Source organism: Xenopus tropicalis, chromosome 8 (assembly GCF_000004195.4).
Source record: "Xenopus tropicalis strain Nigerian chromosome 8, UCB_Xtro_10.0, whole genome shotgun sequence".
NCBI lineage: Eukaryota > Metazoa > Chordata > Amphibia > Anura > Pipidae > Xenopus > Xenopus tropicalis.
In genome coordinates this window covers 79,576,044-79,596,288 of record NC_030684.2, presented here as the reverse complement: position 1 = coordinate 79,596,288, position 20,245 = coordinate 79,576,044, and the positions used below count along the sequence as shown (strand labels likewise).

Here is a 20,245-nt window from a genome sequence, read left to right as displayed (position 1 = left end):
GTGTGCTACCAGTACCTGTGTGTGTTACCAGTACCCATGTGCTACTAGTACCTGTGTGTGTTACCAGTACCCGTGTGTGTTACCAGTACCCATGTGCTACCAGTACCCGTGTCTTTTACCAGTGCCCGTGTGGTACCAGTACCCGTGTGTGTTACTAGTATCCATGTGCTACCAGTACCCGTGTCTATTACCAGTGCCCGTGTGGTACCAGTACCCGTGTGTGTTACTAGTATCCATGTGCTACCAGTACCCGTGTCTATTACCAGTGCCCGTGTGGTACCAGTACCCGTTTGTTTTGCTAGTATCCATGTGCTACCAGTACCCGTGTTTATTACCAGTGCCCATGTGCTAACAGTGCCCGCGTGGTACCAGTTCCCGTGTGTGCTACCAGTACCCATGTGTGTTTCCAGTACCCATGTGCTACTAGTACCTGTGTGTGTTACCAGTACCCGTGTGTGTTACCAGTACCTGTGTCTATTACCAGTGCCCGTGTGGTACCAGTACCCGTGTGTGTTACCAGTACCTGTGTCTATTACCAGGGCCCGTGTGGTACCAGTACCCGTGTGTGTTACCAGTACCTGTGTCTATTACCAGTGCCCGTATGGTACCAGTACCCGTGTGTGTTACCAGTACCTGTTCCTGTAGGCAAGTGCTGAAAATTGGCCAGAACGAGATACATTTTACCACCAAATTCTATTACATTACAGAAATGTTATCTGTGACTTTCCTGGGATGTGCAAGCAGACACCACACTGCCCAGTGACATTGCTACACCATGCTGCAGGGGTTGTGACCGGCTGCCAGAACTGTATGTGTCCTCATGGGCTCAAAAAACTAAAACACCCTATAAGGGGATAAATGGAATATTTAGTATTTAAATGTGACAATTCACCCAAAGCATGCTATTTACTCTAGGTGGCTCTTGATCCAGTCCTTTAATGTTGAAGCTGTTATTATGATCTAGAAAAGTTATCAGTAGAAAAATCGGGCAAGGGGATGGGTTTGCTGGGAGTCTCCATTTTATTCTCTTCTGTATTTATTTTTACAGTTACCCTGTAACTGTATTTTACAACAACAATAGATTTAAAATCCCAGGCATAAGAGAACTCGGGACCTGATTGATACTATTAAGAAAGTATAAATTAGCTGCTTACACCTTTAATCTATAAAAGTAACATTCTCTCTGCAAATCATCCAAAGAAAAGATGTGACTATCAGTGCTAATAAAACCATTGCTTTTACTGATAACTTGTAAGACTGTACAGTGTGTGAGGAAAAATTATGCAAATGTATATACAGGTATGAGGTTAATTAAACAGAAACCCATTACCAAGAAAACTCCAAACTACTGTTATATCCCATAGTCCTATTCAAAGAAGTGGGTTTCAAAAAAAACAAAAATGTATAGACTGCTTTGTAAAAAGTAGGTAGTACCTTGTACTGGATGATAACTAAGCTAGCATAAATCTATATATATATAAAAGTATTTTTTTGCAAAAGAGACGTGGTATGGCACATTTAAGGGTAGGTGATTAAAATAGCCTTGCAGTAAATGCAGGAAACAAGGCTAGATTTCTCATTTAAGTTAAAAAAAATTAAAAAAGATTTAGCAATGTTTTAGTGGAGTACAGAGAAGAGAAAGACAGGCCCACACAAGTGTTTTAAACAAGCTCCTTCATGTCATGGGATATTTAGTGAAGAAAGGATTGGGGTATAGGATGGGTTTATAGTACACTGGTGAAATAGAATGGGAAGTTACACAAAGGTAATAATAAAGATGAACAGGACTGGAAAATAGGGGCCCATCCTGGGTCTGCCAATGCAAACAATATTCTCTACCAGCACCTATCTATTCCAGATGGACACCCACAAGTTATAAGTAGCGACCACCTGCCCTTTAGCGTTGCACTGAGATGGGGGACCAGATTGGTCCACAGGGACATCTGTCTATTCCCCAGGCCCTGCTAGGGAGCCAACGTGTCAGCATCCCGTCTAGGGGGATAAGCACTAATTGGTCCAGGCATGTCATAGCAGGATTAAGTCAACACACTCAGCACACGAGCCAAGATGGGCATCCTGACAATGTCACCTCCATCCTGGTATATTCTCCCTCCTCCAAAGCTACTCCACCCCCCTCACCCCCAGCCACTGCCACACTCCTCATATTAACCAGTGAAATTCATACAATGCTCCATGACATCACAACCCCTTCGGCTTAAAGATGGACACCCAACTATCTTTGGTGATACTTATTTTCTTTTGACACCCTCGCCTTGTAGCTTCCTATGCTACAAACCCTCCAAGCCAAGAGACAAGCCCAGCTCTACCTGCACTCCTCGTTCCTCGTCCACTCTTCTCTGAGGTAAGGATCCAATTCTCATTCCCCTTCCACTTTTCTATCCGCAGGATATCTGATCCAGATTTAAAAGAGAGAGGTTTAGCCATCCTGATAAAATTATGACTAATGATTTAAAGTCCTTACCCCTGATAATACAGCTCTGCAGCTCTGATCTAGATTAACTTCTTTCATGTTGGGGTCAGCAGAGTGGGATAGAAACAAAACCTCAAAGGTTACTTATTCAGATAAATGTGTTTGCAAATGAAGATGAAGATATTTATAAAAGATCTTTGCCAAAAGTTCCTGGAAGAAACACGCATTCAATGCATTTAAAGACATACAGACAGGGGACATGATGATAGATAGATAGATAGATAGATAGATAGATAGATAGATAGATAGTAGATACATAGATAGATAGATACATGATAGATAGATAGGTAGATAGATAGATAGATAGATAGATAGATAGATAGATAGATAGATGATAGCTAGATAGGTAGATAGATAGATAGATAGATACATAGATAGATACATAGATAGATAAACATTTATTTATTGTATTAATGCAAATGAATACATCTTAGAGAAAGAAGTAATAGATAAATATAGAGACTGATGGATGAATAGAGATAGATAGATAGCGAATAGATATAAGCAGAACTATCTTTGGGTAGAGGCACCCTCTGACATGCCAGTTTAATTGATACTTGTGTGAGTTCCTACCCTGAAGAGAGATTTTATTGTTCCATAAAGTTTCCAGTGAGACAACGCCTTGCCTTTTTTAGAGGCATCTCCATATTTTCCCTTCTAAGCAGGATTGATTTACTTATATTTTTCATATTTTTAGAATTGTTTTGTAACATTTTAAAATGAATGTAGACCAGGATAAACAAATGCTGCCATCATTCATAACATAAAACAACAGAGTATAATTCTGTTGGGTACAACACACCAAGGCTTTATGAAGACTGATATGAAAGTGAAGGGATGAGCATTTACTGCAACATTTGCTGCAAGTTGACTTGCTCTCTGATCCATGTGTCTTTTTCTTGTCTCTCTAACTTGCCACCTATTAGACCGCAAGTCCATCAATGCAGGGATATGCTTCTAGTAAAGATACAGTCTAGCCAGTTTGTAAATATTTTAGCTTTGTTGATATAGTTTCAACTTGCCTCATCCCACTGAAGTTTTATTGGCATTTTTGTGTTTTTTATGCATTAGAGCAGAGGCCCCAACATGTTTTTAACAAAGAATTGTGTGTGTGTTTTAATAAGAAAGCACCATTGGCAAAGGATTTGTCATTACAATATCCACCTCTGACTCAGTTCTGTGAGTTCATATGCAATGGGTAGACTTGTGACTTGCAAATCTTTCTTAGCAAAGAAAGCATGCAACATGGAACTGATTGGGGCTCGTATCAAGCTTATTCAGGTGGGATGTGAGGCAACCTTTGTTATCAGTAAGTGCTACCTTCCTTTTGAGCTTGTTTTAGAACTACATTGGAGAGCTGTGCACAAACATTTAAGATATACTATATTGATACACTATATTTCTCCTCTGGGGCTGGGTTGCTACTATCCCAATGGCTTTCAATCTGATGAGTGAAGTGAAAATAGCAGTAAGGATAAGAAAGTTCTGTCCCAGAGCATTTGTTGCCTAATGCGTGGATACATAATAGCTATAACATGCTACTGACATCCCAAGCAGCTTGTACTATTATGGATGAATATTGAATGTAATAAGAAAGTCAAATTTAAAAACCCTTACAATCTAATGAAAGGATAAAAATTAGAGCTAATGGGAAAAAGTCCAATCTATACCACATAGATTTTATAGCAAGCAGCATGACAGAGAAATCTGTTCCAACAAGCTTGCACTCTGTTGCACAGTTTGAAAGAAACAGCCTCAGGCAAATAGGAGGCATACATGTCTGTGCTTTACTGAATGAAGAAATAGCAATAGTAAAGGGGGGGGGGGGGCAGAAGAACTTCAAAATAGTTTATTCTGTAACAAATTATAATAATGACAAACTAATGCAATAGTGGGTGGGTGGATTAAATGCATAGTAATAGTGAGAAAGAAGTCTTGCCCTGTAGAGCTAACAGTCTAATGGATTGGGAAAAATCTAAAGTAATGGTGAGAAAGGGGAGTTCTATCATGCAGGTTTATGCAATGAGGGAGAAGCTAATATACTAAAAATGGGGAGGATCGAATAGTTAGTGCTGTCCAGCAAAGTCTAAACTCTAATATAAAGCATGAGTATAAATCAATAGTAATGGGCATAAGGGAATCTTGTCCCACAGAGCTTACAATAGCCAAATACAGAAGACTGTAAAACACTTCCATTTAATCTTATTTAAATCTGCGTAACTTGGCTCAAGGGAACTCTTCAGCTTCTGTCTGCCATTAGTTTAGCATTAGATGGTCATCTTAAATCACCAATTAATCTGTTCAGATCCCTGTTTAACAAACAGGGCCTCTGGGATGTGTGGAAATAATAGAGGATTTCCCCTGGATTTCCCAGGGACCCAGGACACTGATGTTCCCTTTAGTTTACACAATACACAATAACATACAGACTGACTGCATTTTTACATATTTATAAAATTTAAGGACTGAAATGTTTATTTAGAAGGCATTATATGGTGGGCTGGATGTGTGGATAAAGGGTTAATATGCCCTAATTCCACATACAAGGCTCCATTATTCAGAGAGAAATTAATCCCAATGTGATTGAACAGTTCCCAAACTTAGTAAATCAGCCCTCCTGTTAACTCCTTGGCCGCCTACAGTGACTGTGTAAGAGGGACAGTTTAGCAATTGTTCTTTCTGGGAATATAATCCTGAATACTTGTTCTTAATAGGGTCAAAATGTTTTTGTTTCACTGGGGGGTTTAATGGGACTTGTGCAGATCATGCAAATCCCCTTACCACAACTCACTGCTCCAAAATCCATTTCTTTTAGGGATGTAAGAAAGTTTATGGTTAGAAAGTCAACATGAATGGGATTTTGTGTTTTGTTGCAGAAAACAGCAGGACTGCACATTAGATCCCCTGTGGCTGAAACCGCTGCTAATTGGTAAGTACCAATTATATGGGTAGAGCATTGTTGCCTAGATCTTATAGTCTGTAACATATTCCACAGCAAAACCGTTTTTCAGGCTTTACTACCCACTGAACGTGAGTAAATAGAATGTGTTTTTCAGAGATTGAGAAATTGGGCTCATCCACCAGGCTCTCTAACATCCAGTATAGAAACAAGGTGTAGAAAAGAATTATTGACTTGTCAGAAAAGTAAACAATACTAGATGATCAAGAAAAAGCAGTCCAAATAGATGCAATTAAACTTATATGGAAAACGTTTTGTTCAACACAATGTGAGGGGAAAGGGATTATACAAAATAATCTTTAATTTCTTTTTCATCACAAGGCATCATTTAGTATCACACTTGGTTACTCAACTCTATTTATTACTTGGGCTGCTTGTTTTTTTAACCGGGCAACCTAAAGGCTCACTATGGGCAACTGGAGTGGAATGAATTGCTAGTTGTGACTACTGAATACTGAAATCAATGCATGTTTTGCATGCAAATTCTTACTGAGCAAAATAAGTACTGCTTGGTTTGTGATAAACTATCCAGTGTGGGCATTATTAGTGTTTAAGGATGATATTTAATCCATCAGAGCATTTCTAGAAAGGTACCTTTGACACACGTAATATCTTATCCTCTTAAATTATTTGTAAACATTGTCCTATACCATATATACACGGCTTTCTGAACAGGCTAATGGAATTTTTGGGTGCTCAAATTTTCCTAAATGCAATATTAAAAGTAATTCTCAATACTCATGTTTATGTATGCATATGTAATTAACTTTATTTATATAGTGCTGTTTGCATACATTGCATTGTACACTTTAATTTAGACTGATCCATTTGAAATTTTTACCTCACAGACTGATAGATACTGGGCCACTTTGGGTAGAAATAACCTGATCCAAGGATCTGCAGCTAGGCATCTACAATTGCCCACATCTTAACCAACCTGAGCAGACATACAAAATTGGTTTTCAGCAAAAAGGACCAAAAATAACTCAAACTAATATGTATTTGTATGATAATACCCTATTATTTTATTACTTTATAAGGGCAAATGTATTTTAGAGCTTACAATCAACAGGAAGTTAGAGGAGACATGGACCTCACACCCATTAATGTTTGTGCTTTACAATGTGGAAACCCAGCCTTGGATTTAAGTAATTGAAGATAATTGACCATATGACGGGTTGGGTCTGTCTGCCTCACACTCCGCCAGCAGACAGATCTACTAACTTTCTGGTACACAATGTTTCACTAAACAGTGGGAAGTAATTAGCTACCTGTTAGTGTTAATGACAACTTAATTATATCTCAGGGAGCAGTGTATTACGGCAGGTCAGCTTCACACTAATTACAGTCAAATATGTGGAATGGATGTTCTGCTATTTTGTGCTGATGTCTGTAACACATTCTTATGTTAATTGTAAATTTACTACAAAATATTCACAAGTCCACAAGCCATCAGTGAGTGACAGAAACCAAGAGGAAGAGATCAGAGAAGGAAATGGCTCTCCAGATTAAATGATCACTGTCATGATATAGCAAACATTGTAACAATCATCCCAGCTTTTGTTTGAAAAGCATCTAAATTTCACCCACTGTTGTTTTAATAGGAATGATTTTTATACATTGTATATACAAACTGAATTGACAAACCAAAAGATCATTACACCCTGGACTGAATTATGTGTGCCACTCCCCCCCCCAGAATGCTTTTATACAATTGGACTCTATCTAAAACTCCATATGCAACTTTTACTTTATGAGCCTTTTATCACTGCCAACTATTTTTGTATCATATTCTATATAACATTATAATCACTGATGAAAAGTTCATTTAATTTTATTAGTCTGATAGATGATCACACCTTATCTACTTGCTGGCCATAGCTCACCATCACTATATGAACAATCATTCCTACAAAAACTCAAGGCGTAAATCGGCTGTAGTTCCCAGTGACATCTGTTTCCATGCAATGGGTACATTTCATCCAGTCATTACAGAGCCATGCATCTGGAAAGCTGTTACAGGGGACTTTAAATGCACAAAAAATTGTTTAAACATAATTTTCACATTTTGTAAAATCTTGTGCTGTTTTGCTGATATGCCTATACAAGAACAAGCCCCAGGGAACCCGTCTGGAGGGGGCACACATAATCATTTAGAATCTTTTCTCCCAGATGTTATCCTAATGAAGCTGCTCATCAGATTCCTCTATCTCTGTTTACCTAATTAGCACTGTATTAACACACCCTTGGTGATAGTCATTGACGCCCAAACAAAAAGGTGTAATAGGATATTAACTGGGGACACATCACCCATTTTGCCCATGCTAAATAAATTCTTTGTGTTATCCAGAACCCCATGAGTGTCCATTGTCCTGTATCATTACCCCCCTGAGGATCACACTGTAAAGAAGTGAATTTGACTATCAATAGCAGGGGCTGGAGAAGCATTCGAGGGTTGATTTATTTGCAATTTACACCATCAAATGTAAAGAAAGTCATTTGGGACAATAGGAATCCCTTTACAATGGTTTTGTAATGCTCTGGGGAGCACAAGATTCCCCTGATTTTATAAGCAGTAAAATAAATGTATGCTTGGTAGAAACATGTAAAATAAAAAATGTACTTTTTTTTGTGAATAGTGACCTCTGTTTAAAATGTTATGGCTCATTACAATTACAACCTATTATTGCAAGGTTATCAGGATCAAATATGAAAAAATCTAAATGTGTGTCAGAGATACCACATTATTTGGAACTGGAGTAATTTATCTCTCGATGTAGTGTTGGTTCTAATGAAGCTTGGTGGGCCAATACATTAATTTACTTTTCTAAGGTATTATGTTTCTCCACCCCAATGTCTTGTCATATCTCCACCCACAATGGGGGGGGGGGGCAGGGAAGGCAATGTTTAAGGCAGAGATGGGAGGAGCATGTGGGAGGAGCATCCTTGGCAAACCTTGACTTAATTAGTCAGTGGTCTGTAGAGGGACCTTAAAGAAACTGGTCTCACCTGCAATTAGTTCCTGTCCCAGGCTTGGACTACTGGTATAAGACACAGATGAGCACAAAGTACCATCGTATGCCTCTTCGATAGTTTAGTGGCGTGGATCTCAGACTTTGATGTATACTTTACAGATTCAGCTGAGAGAAGACCTGTATCTGGATCAACTGAGAGTAAAGAAACTCTGATTTCAGGCTAGCATACCACAAAAATATCAAGTTTATTGAAGTCCCCTGAAACTCGGCCACTGAAATGATGTCCTACATTAAACAACCTCATTATGCAGTCAATGGACTTACTCTAGCTGGTACTGGAATGGACCTTCTGCACTCAGCTGTAGGATACCCAAGTAAGTTTTCAATATTTCATTTAGTTTTACAATGCGCTTTTCTTATCAGCAGAATTAGGTATGTCTGGTACTGGAATATTTCTATTCCTGATTTCTTTTTCAAAATATGTTGCATGTAAAGAACCAGCTTTTTTGAACAATTTAACAGTAATATTATGAGACCTGACTGTACATTACATTTTACTTATCAATGAATAAACCAGAGACTGTTATATGAGATTGGCATTAGCGCTAGAATTACATCAGCCATTATGTCCAAAGCTGTTTGTTTAATTCATTCCTTTTAAATGTATAACTGGGAATCATTTAAGATTTTTAAATTAAGGAAAAAGCCAAACCATTCTTTGTAGTTTTGTCTATGCTATTTAAATGATTATATATTGTCCAGTATCAAACTTTATTTATTGTACAATCATTTCATTTATTTTGTAATAATGCATAGCACTGTGTGAGTTGTCAGGGTATTCCATGTAAGGTTAACCTAAATCAGTTGTATATTCAGATATACTGTGGGGTAATAAAAGCAAAATAAACTATTCAGAGGCCTAATGATTCCAAAAATGAGATCTTTCTTAATAAAAATATATAATGCTCCACAGTTGTAAGTTTCTCCATAAGAAATCATTTTAATTAAAGGGGGTATATCAAATGAAGAATTGTATCACTGACTAAATAATGTCCCACTATGTCTCAGTGATGCTTCATTAAAAAGCTATTTAAAAATAAATGTTCTCTCTGGTTTTAAGGTGATCTTTTCTATGTCTTATGGCCCTTCAAAATAATCTCAAAATGACTGAGAATTTTGACATAATAATAACCATGATCTAATTCCTTACTTCAGTCCATACATGCACAAGCTGTAAATTGTGATATTAGCAGAACTTATAAGTGCAATGGCACACAGAGTGATTCAGGGTATTTTGCATCTTCATTTTAGGCAAGTGAATAGCTCAACGTGCCATTGTCCTTATACTAAATTATAAACTGATCTTCCTTAGATATTATGGCATCATGAAGAAGTTACATTCTAATTTCCTCTATGTAGTATAAAATGCAGTCAGTGAAAGCAAAGGAAATTCATTGCCTAGGACAAAATAATTTATTCAATAATAGAAAATGAAAACATTTAATTTAAATGCCTATTAGGTAATTTTTAATGCAGATTAGGTAGTGTTAACATCTAGCTGTGAATAAAAAAAAAATAGTGTAAGAACAATATACATGATTATAGTTTCTAAACATTGAAGTGTAAATATCTCTAATAATTGAATTTTTTATTTCTTCTTCAGCAACCCCACGGAAACAAAGAAGAGAGAGAACAACTTTTACCAGGGCCCAGCTGGATATTTTGGAAGCCCTCTTTGCTAAAACACGCTACCCTGACATTTTCATGAGGGAGGAGGTGGCTCTAAAGATAAATCTACCAGAGTCCCGAGTGCAGGTAAGCTATGAATAAATGGTTACTAGCATCCCTAATTATGATTTCCTCTGTAATCTATGTCCTCACAGAGGTTGTTGAGATATGGACACATGTCTTTTGATGTGTCACCCTAAAGAAATGTAGGTTAATATACTATGGGCAGGAAAGCAAGTGCTGGAGTTCTAAGGGCTCTGGTACACGGGGAGATTAGTCGCCCGCGAGCAGGGAGTTTTGCCGCGGGCGACTAATCTCCCCGTGCACCAGAGCCCTAACAGGCACAATATTGCTCCCTTTAGAGCCCCATTTACAAAGCATTTGCACTCCTAACCACAGCAAGCACACATTGTATTTTATACCTTATAACATGATTTAAAATCTAGCACATGGCACAATTTGCCGCAATTATAAGCCCTGCATCTTATTTCCCAAGTTGCTCCTTTATTGTAAATCATAAATGATGCCAGGGGATGTCTATATCCCGGGGGGGGGCTTCCCAGTGCGATGTTGGGAAAATGCTTGGTGAGCTAAGCTTCTTTTTTGCACAGTGCACCTTCCTAGGGCTTCATTATAAATAAGCCCTACACCCTGCAGAATTATTGATGATAACTACAAAACAATTCTTGCAGTATTTAAATTTGAATGGCTATTCAGCACTGTCATTGAGATAACTGAATAGCTATAAAACATTCTGCAACACTTCTGCCCTTCCAGACTATAGAAAAGTGATAGGCTTTCTTATTATCAGACTGATGAAAACAAATTATTGCTGTGGGTAGCTGTACTGGAGCAGTTTAGGACCTATGTTAGTAAATCAGCAGCCCCTTTTATATTTTGGTATGATGCTTAAAGCTTTGATATTATTTTGATCTTAATCTGTTATTTATTAACCTCTTTATGTTTTTTCCTTCTCATTTTTTGTGTTGCAGGTCTGGTTTAAAAATAGAAGGGCAAAATGTCGCCAGCAACAACAGCAGAGCACCGGACAAGCTAAGCCTCGACCAGCTAAGAAGAAAACTTCCCCTGCCAGGGAGACCAATTCAGAGGCAAGCACCAATGGGCAGTACAGTCCTCCTCCTCCTGGCACTGCAGTTACCCCTAGTTCCACAGCTAGTGCAACAGTGTCCATATGGAGTCCAGCCTCCATATCCCCCATTCCTGATCCTCTCTCTGCTGCGACTACTCCCTGCATGCAGAGGTCAGCTGGCTATCCAATGACCTATAGTCAGGCCCCTGCTTATACTCAGAGCTATGGAGGATCTTCATCTTATTTCACAGGGCTGGACTGTGGATCCTATCTATCTCCTATGCACCCACAGCTCTCAGCTCCTGGTGCCACATTGAGCCCAATTGCCACGCCTACGATGGGTAGCCACCTTAGCCAATCTCCGGCATCCCTTTCCGCCCAGGGATATGGAGCTTCCAGTCTTGGCTTCACCTCAGTGGATTGCTTAGACTACAAAGACCAAACTGCTTCCTGGAAGCTAAACTTCAATGCCACTGACTGCCTTGATTATAAAGACCAGAGCTCATGGAAATTTCAGGTCTTGTAGATATGACTGAAGTCCAAGCCTCATTTTCATCATCCTCAACTTCAGTATAAACTGTGCTTCATATTTCAGCTTTACAAGAGTGGCTTGACTGGATATCTAACGATGGAACAAACACAAAAACATTAATAACTTTATATCTTTATGCCATTAACTCTTTTAGAACAAATTGCCTGTACAACTCCACAGTTTGAAACCACACAAATGTCTGTAAAAACACAGCACACCAAGCTTATTTTCTTTTTTAATCTGAAAAACATAAAGTTTTGATAAAATGACAACAAATGTAGGGGAGATCATTTTAAAAGCACTTTGGCCTGAGGAAGCTATGATAACAGTTCCTTACTCCCCTATCTTGTTGTTGATTGGGAAATTTGTTGTGATAAAATAATCAGGTTTTTGGCATTAAACCTGTTTTGCTGCACATTTTGCTTACTCTGCCCTAGCCACCAAAGATAATTCAGTAATCTCTGGAGTAAAAGTGTTCTCCAGATATCTACCAAAGTTTCAAAATGAGATGTGACTCAACACAGCCATTCCTTATCTTTCCAATTTCTTAACCCTTATAATGCATATTTGAACTTTAATTTAAATTGATATCTGATAACGCACAGAAGTTCATCAGGTGCATATGAGCCACCTACTGCAAAACCTGTATTTAAAGCCCCCCTACCAACAGTGAAAAAGAATGAAAAGTAATCTGCTCTGTTCAGTTTAGGACACAATGCCTGAAAGGCACAACCTTCTGCAGATTCTGAAATCCAATCAAGCTAAACAATAGCAGGCTCCTCATGTACCAGAGCTAACACAATCACTGTAGTTCATTACAAGCATTGTTCATTTATTTGAACAAGCATAAACTTGAGACTCACAACTAACCAATGATATTTTTGAATGGAGTTAATTTATTTTATAAAAGGTTTCTACCTATCCACCGCTGTATGATTTGTCATACCATGGAATACTATAAATGAGAAGTGTTTTTCTGTGTTGTGCTTTAGTCTTTGTGTTAACTAGCAAAGTTCTATATAGGGGTTTATGTCTGTCCCAGCAAATCAGTACAAACTTTCTTTTAGTTCTGTAATATTAATTAATTAATGTTATGACAAAAAATATAAATGTGCAAAATATTAAAATTATTGTGTTAAACCACAATCTGTGTGCTTGTACAGTTTTTCTAACAAACACATTGACAAAAAGTCTATTTTAGTCTGTTTCTATACATAAAGAGGACTATATATGTGTGTGTAGTTTGGCAATGTAATGACTGCTGAGGGATTCTGGAAGTTGTAGTCGCCAAAGCTGAAGTTCTGGAGTTTGACAGGTTTTTAGTCAAGTAATTAATTTTGGACTAATCCAAAATAATCTAGACTATGGCCAAAAATACTGTATGGTATAAAGATCTATTTACTTATTTGGTTGTCCTAGCGCCTTAAAACATAATTATATGATATAAAGTAATACTAACAATTGTATAGGGGCATTAATATTACTTTATTTTATTGTTTATCAAGTCATCCCCCACTGCTGCCTCCACCAACATAATAATGTTTTATAATAAAGGCATTCTCATGTAGTATTTCATCCATGTTATACCCTCCGTGAATTTCCCACAGGATACAAATGTGGTGTGATGTCACTGGCAATGCAACAAATCTGAGCCAAGACTGGCCAAATGTTAATGTGTCCACGTTATTTAGTTCAGCCCCTGTTATGTCACAGTGCACTTGAAACATATTGTCTGTAGACACAATTATGACTGACCAAGTTCAAGGGTGTAACTATAAGGAAACACAGCAGACATGAGCTCAACTGCAGGATAAGGAAGCACAAAATTTACTTTCTCTTGAGTGAAAAAATGGTCTGTGATAAGGTTAACCAAGGGTGGAATAAAACATTTAAGGTGAGTCGGTACTCTGGGCATTTCGAGACAATGAGAAGAGTCCAGAAGGCAAAGGCTAAGCAAGGCTCATGCCTATCTAATTATAGCTCTTTCTAGACATAGTGTGAGGAGTACAAAAGAATATTGTTTTATTCAAGTGAATAAAATAGAATGATAAAGCATTGTTATGCAATGGAAATTGCAGTTGTTAGCACTGTTTCACCTAATATATGAAGCCATACTGTCAATGTCATGTTACAAATGCATCCATCGTGCATCCCAGGAGGCCAGCAGTGTATTGCTGGGAAGCACTGTGTGAATTGAGGTGAGCAGTCACAGTGCACGTGAATGATGTACATTTAGAGAACATGGCAGCACAGCACCCCAGCACTTTACTCCAGGTCAGATCCACTTAGGAAAAAGACTAAGCTGTAGATTACTCACAAATTGCAATAAAAGACTATGTGTATGAATGCAAACACTTTAGTTAGATGAATAAAGCATTGTGTTACATGAATTCTGTTTTATAACCAAGTAAGGTTTTTTCCCCTTTATTTCTTTATAATAGTAAAGTATGATAGCACAGTACAAATGCAGAGACAATTACTTCATTCCATATAATCATCTATATATAAGTGGTTGCCACCAAATTGGTAAGGGCAGTTACTATGCAGCATGCCTCTAAAGGGTATAGGGAGACCGACATGATTGGCGTACTTTTCTAAAGGAGCAGTAACACCATATTTCTACAAATACAGAAATTTCAGAAGCACACACATGTAGACAAATGCATGCAGAAGTGCTAACATTATTATTATTCTCCTTTGTTTATATAGTGCCTATTCAACATGTTAATGTCTAGTAAAAGTAGATATAGTGATGGTCCTGTACTCAAAGCATGCAAAAAAGGCAAAAACAGAAGTGACTGCAAAAACACAAAACTGGCATCTTTATCAAAGGGAGATACCACTATGAGGGGTTTTGAACTGAGGTCAGTAGACTCAACCTTTCTGAGTGTGTTTACAAGGATTTTTGGGGACAAGAGAACTCCAGCTACTTTAGATGGCAGTTGTGCTTCAAATGCCATTGGTTCAGTTGACATAACAGATGCAAGCTTTTAAGGAAAAATAATCTCCGGAATCATGCATGTGGCTTTTTCTCTAATCTGGGTTGGGGATATGTGGTATATAACCATTAGGATATAAGACCCCTTAAAGGACTCCTAATACTCTGAAAGTAAAGTACCGTAATAACAATCTCTCAAAGCACACTCAGAAAACAGAATTCGCTAGGTGAAAAAAACAGCAAATTCTTGATATTTACAATTATATTTCAAAGGCAAACATCACTAGTAACAGGGCTGGTCACCAACCTGTGGCTTCCACCTATGGAAGAACTACAACTCCCAATGTCCTTAGGCAGATGAAGAATACTGCAAGATGTAGTTTAGCATGAGATGGAAAACTACGAGGTGCCTATCCTTATAGAGTAATTTCCTGGACTTTCAAACAGCCCTTTTGGTTTTCAGATCTACAGGTCTGGGAATTTGTGTTTAAAATTCCATTGGGGAGGATTATCTACATGTCAGTCCTCACAATCTGCCCATAAACAATAAAAGATTTCTGGATCTATTCATATGAACAAAGGTGGAGCAATTATCTACACAAATGCTCTAGTCACCAGTCTTAGCTAAGATTTCTATTGGCTGCTTTGTGAATATGTCCCCCTCGCTATCTTTTTTTAACTATGTTGCTGGTGCCTAGAATGTCTGCAATCCTGTACAGCTCTGCCCTTATATGTTAGTTTGACTTATCTAATTTAGCAAATGTCCCAATCCTCTTATATTCTGTGCTCTCCCAGCAGATTGGTAACTGAATTAGGAGGGATTACCTCTCCCAACAACATGACAAATAGGTTCTGAAATAGAGGATGACAGCTGCCTTGGTGCCCCTAAGGATTCTGGGAAACCACTTTTAATTAAGCAGAGTACAGCAAAACAGAACATAATAGTTTGTTCCTTGTGTCTCATTGGATAGAATAAAATGCCATTGGCCTCCTTAAAAAACTTCCCATGGCAAAAGTGTAATAAACAATCCTTATTAATAAACAGCAGACAGCCTAGTGAAGGCTACATTGCATACTAATAAAAGGGCATAGATATGACAATAAATGTCAGTTTGCTGGCTACACATATATTAAAGTGTAGTACCTTTACTAAAGGAACTGTCATTATAAAAGATTTCATAAGGGATTGTTAGAAAATATACAAAAGAAGATGCCGAATATGATAACACCTAATAATTAAGCGGAGATATTTATCTTTACTGTATCTTACTAATGAGCAAAAATAACCCTGAAACAACTTGCCAGCACCAGGCAAGTGAATTCTACTATTTTCAAGGAGACACACAAGTGCATTTATTTTTCCTGTAGCAGTTTCTAGTAGTATGTATCACGTCTGACCTGAAAGATTAAGGTCAATGCCACATAAACATTTCCAGCACTTCTGTCTCTTAAATGCTTTCATTCTCCCTGATCTGCCTCCCTGATCTGTCAAAGTATTCAGTCGCTACTGAAACAACACAGCATATTTGTTCTTACTCCAATAACAAATACACCAATTTGAACATACAGGTATGGAATCCCTTATGCGGAACCCTATTATTTAGAAAGCTCCAAAATACAGAAGGGACATTTCCCATTGACTCAATTTTAAACAAATAATTCTTTATTTTTAAAAATGACTCCCTTTTCTTTGTAATAATAAAACCGTACCTTGCACTTAATCCAGTCTGCCGTATTGCTGTGCTCTGTATGCCTCTCCCAGCACAACCATCATGAATACAGTGCTGCCAAACACAGAAGAAAACAAAAGTCCTTGTGCTTAATTCTGGAGCACAAAGACCTGTGGCCCCGTGCACTTGTCACAAGGTATGGTGCAAAGGGCAAAAATCATGGCGGCTTGTGCCTGTATTTTGCACTTGCCATTCTCCTGTACCAATTGTAAATGACCCCTAGAATATTTGTATAAAACAGCAAATAATTCAAGGCTGAAAGTGCTGGTTTAGAACATCCCAAATGTTTTGCTTATTAATCGTACAAGCTGAATTAGCATTCATTTCAGGAACTTAGTTCTCAAAAACATCCAGCTGCATGTGCACCAGTGCCTTAACTTGAAAATTTTGATGGGGCCCAGGTTGCACAGTCCGTCCTGATGGCAACACCTCCCCCATAGTCGGTTCACACCTGGAGAGGGGCTGGAAGATCCAGAACCCCACAGTCCAGGCCCTGAGGGCTCTGGTGTATTGTAGTTACACCCCTGATGCGCACATAATGCATGCCTGTGTGTATACACATTCAGGGGCTCAGATGTAAGTTCTAGAGCACTAAGGGGTGCAAAACCAGTGCTTATTTACCCACAGGCACTGACCACAGTGCAAAAACAGGATAATTTGTGCTTGTTTTTTGCACTTTTCACTCTGCCCTGATAATCATAAATGACCCATTCTGTCCTCTCCCTGACATAAGACATGTGATTCCTGTGATAGCGGTACAACTGCACAGAAAAGAAGAACAAGAGGTAAAAAGGGAATGTAAAAAATCTATAGCCTGCAAAACCAACAGAAAGAATGGCCTGTAGAACCATGAAGCTGCTAGAATTGATGGGGCTCCTTTAATGCTCGGACCCCCCTGATGGCTGTCCCAAATAAGCCATATTTTTTGTTCAAACAATAGACAATACTCTATAACATTGTATGGTACAAATGCTTGGTTGTGGAGGAGTTTTATAAATACTGCACACTTGGAAAAACACATAACTATCCTTATTGCTGGCCTTCACTGCAGTACAGGGCAAGTTGGTTGACAATGGCATTGTATACATTTTACATCACCAGTGAGTGCCACAGATTGCCTACTGTAAGGTTTTCCTGGTCAGAAGGACAGACTAGTGCATATTTGTGAAAATGTCCCCCTGCTCACAGACATGCATTCTATGCTGAGCAGAGAAATACAGGGGTGGTTAAAGTTATGCAGCCCCTGCTGAGACAGGCTGGAAGGTTTAAAGAGTAAATAGAAGTGTAAATGGGAATGTGTTGTTTGCCAGCATGCAGGATGCGCATTTAAATGAAAGCCCATCAGACCCACACCATTTTAGAGCAACCACATTTACACAATCTTTTAAGAGTCATTTGGTTCTGCATAATGTAAATATTAATGTTTGAAAATATTTTAATGCCTTTATTTGGCTATAATGTTTAAAAAATCCCAATAAAAATGATTGAAACTGAAGAGTCATTTGGGACTTTTCCATCTTTCTTTTACTTTATAAGTGTTGATATGGGTTGTAGTCAATATTGTTGCAGAAATTTGGTTAATATCTACAAAAGTAGCACTGAAACTACATCAAGGGCATAAACTGCAAATTTTATAAATTTTATATTAAAAAGGTGAATATGTGTTTTCTGCATGTGTACAACTAAACAGTGACAGTGTGAGACTCCCCCAAAAATAAAAAAGATAGTTAATTAAGTTAAAAGTTCATTTATCAGAACATAGTTAAATTGGCCATTTAACTATGTCCTAATAAATAAACATTTAACATAGACTGCTGCATGACTGTATTAGCCCTTGGATTTTCACTTAGGATTACTCTCTCTGATGTGCTGTGATCTGAAGTTCTACTAATAATTTAGGGCTAGATACACCGTTTTCTTGTTTGCAATGTGTGAAACTAAACCTAAATATGTGTAAGTTATGATAAGTCAGCAAGCATTAGAATTAAGTCTCTGTAAGTGTTATTTGGGTATGTGCACCTTTTGTATTTACTCTCTAATATTCTTTTAAGTCCTCAAATATGGCCCTCTAGAGGCTTGTCCACTGGATTGACTGGATTGAAAAAAGACCATGTCCATCAAGTTCAACCCTTCCAAGTGCACACACATAGACCCATACTGACCCATACTGACCTATCAATACACATATTCATATACATAAACTATATATAAAAATATCAATACTAATTGTAGATTTTAGGATCGCAATTGCCTTGGATACTATGCTTGTTCAAAAAAATCATCCAAGCCCCTCTTAAAGGCATTTACAGAAACTGCCATCACAACATCATTAGGAAGGGCATTCCCCAACCTCACTGCCCTCACCGTGAAAAACCCCCTACGCTGCTTCAAATGAAAGTTCTGTTCCTCTAATCTAAAGGGGTGGCCTCTAGTGCGCTGCTAATTTTTATGGGAAGAAAAGAACTCCCCCTATCTGCCTATAATCCCCTCTAATGTACTTGTACAGAGTAATCATGTCCCCTCACAAGCACCTTTTTACCAGAGAAAATAACCCCAACCTCGACAGTCTAACCTCATAGCTTAAATCTTCCATCAGCTAACAGTTTAGTTGCAGTCTCTGCACTCTCTCCAGCTCATTAATATCCTTCTTAGGGACTGGAGCCCAAAACTGCACTGCATATTCAAGTTGAGACCTTACCAGGGACCTATAAAGAGGCAAAATTATGTTTCCATACCTTGAGTCAATGTCTTTTTTATACAAGACAGCACTTTATTTGCGTTAGTAGCCACAGAATGACACTGCCTGGAACTAGACAACTTACTATCTACAAAAATCCCCAGATCCTTCTCAATTAAGGATCCCCCAGCAGACTCCCATTTAGTGTATATTTATCACATATTTATCACATTTATATTATTTCTACCAAAGTGCATATCTTTGCACTTGTCCACATTGTACCTCATTTTCCATTTTGCTGCTCAGTTTTCCAATTTTATCAAATTGCTCTGCAAAATGGCAGCATCCTGCAGGGAATTTATAGTTTTGCACAATTATAATCTGCAAAAATAGAAACAGCACTTTTAATGTCCATCCCAGGTTATTAATAAACAAGTTTAAAAGCTCCACTAACAACACCGGCCCAATTTGAAAAAGTTCTGTTTACCACCACTCTTTGCAATCTATCCTTCAGCCAGTTCTCTTTCCAAGTACAAATATTATGTTCCAAATCCCTCATTTTTATCATTAACTTTTTGTGCAGTACTGTATCAAATGCTTTAGCAAGTATTTCAAGTATATGACATCAACTGCCATTCCAGAATCAAGGTTCCTGCTCACCTCCTCATAAAAGCCAATTCAATTAGTTTGGCAAGATCTGTTACGCATAAAATCATGCTTAAACCAATGCACAAACTTATACTGTAGTATTGTAATTTGCAATTTACTCAAGTATCCTATCCCTTACTACCCTTTCCTACCACTGATGTCAGACTAACATGGTTCTAGCTTTCCAGCTGAGAACAGGATCCTTTTTTGAATAATGGCGCCACATTAGCAATTTCCCAGCCTCTTGGTACCATGCCAGACCTCAATGATTCCTGAAAAATTAAGTGAAGAGGGGCAGTGGCCGCGGAGGGGCCCAGGTCTCTTCTGTACGGGGGCCCCTGGGTGACCCCATGTCACATACAAAATTATGGGTCACCGTGTTTTTCTTTTTGCATCACAGGTGACCCAAGATTTTGCCCACGCTGCAGGTCACCCCAGGGTTTGGGCCCTGGAGGTGGGGGGCTTGGGCAAAAATTC

At 38.2% G+C, this 20,245-nt stretch overlaps 1 protein-coding gene across 2 annotated transcripts; it reads left to right on the top strand.

Annotated features, from left to right (window-relative positions):
* Window positions 1-2,118: 2,118 nt before the first annotated feature.
* Window positions 2,119-12,921, top strand: crx (cone-rod homeobox). 2 transcript variants are annotated; one of them, XM_012968359.2, is made up of 5 exons: window positions 2,119-2,362; window positions 5,368-5,420; window positions 8,585-8,799; window positions 10,089-10,240; window positions 11,146-12,921. In XM_012968359.2, exons 3-5 carry the CDS (start codon window positions 8,703-8,705, stop codon window positions 11,767-11,769), a joined length of 873 nt encoding a protein of 290 aa, XP_012823813.2. In that variant the 5' UTR covers window positions 2,119-2,362; window positions 5,368-5,420; window positions 8,585-8,702; the 3' UTR covers window positions 11,770-12,921. The 2 variants fall into 2 exon arrangements, with proteins under 2 accessions (XP_012823813.2, NP_001016021.1); NM_001016021.2 differs by lacking the exons at window positions 2,119-2,362; window positions 5,368-5,420 and having other exon boundaries at window positions 8,582-8,799.
* Window positions 12,922-20,245: the final 7,324 nt, after the last annotated feature.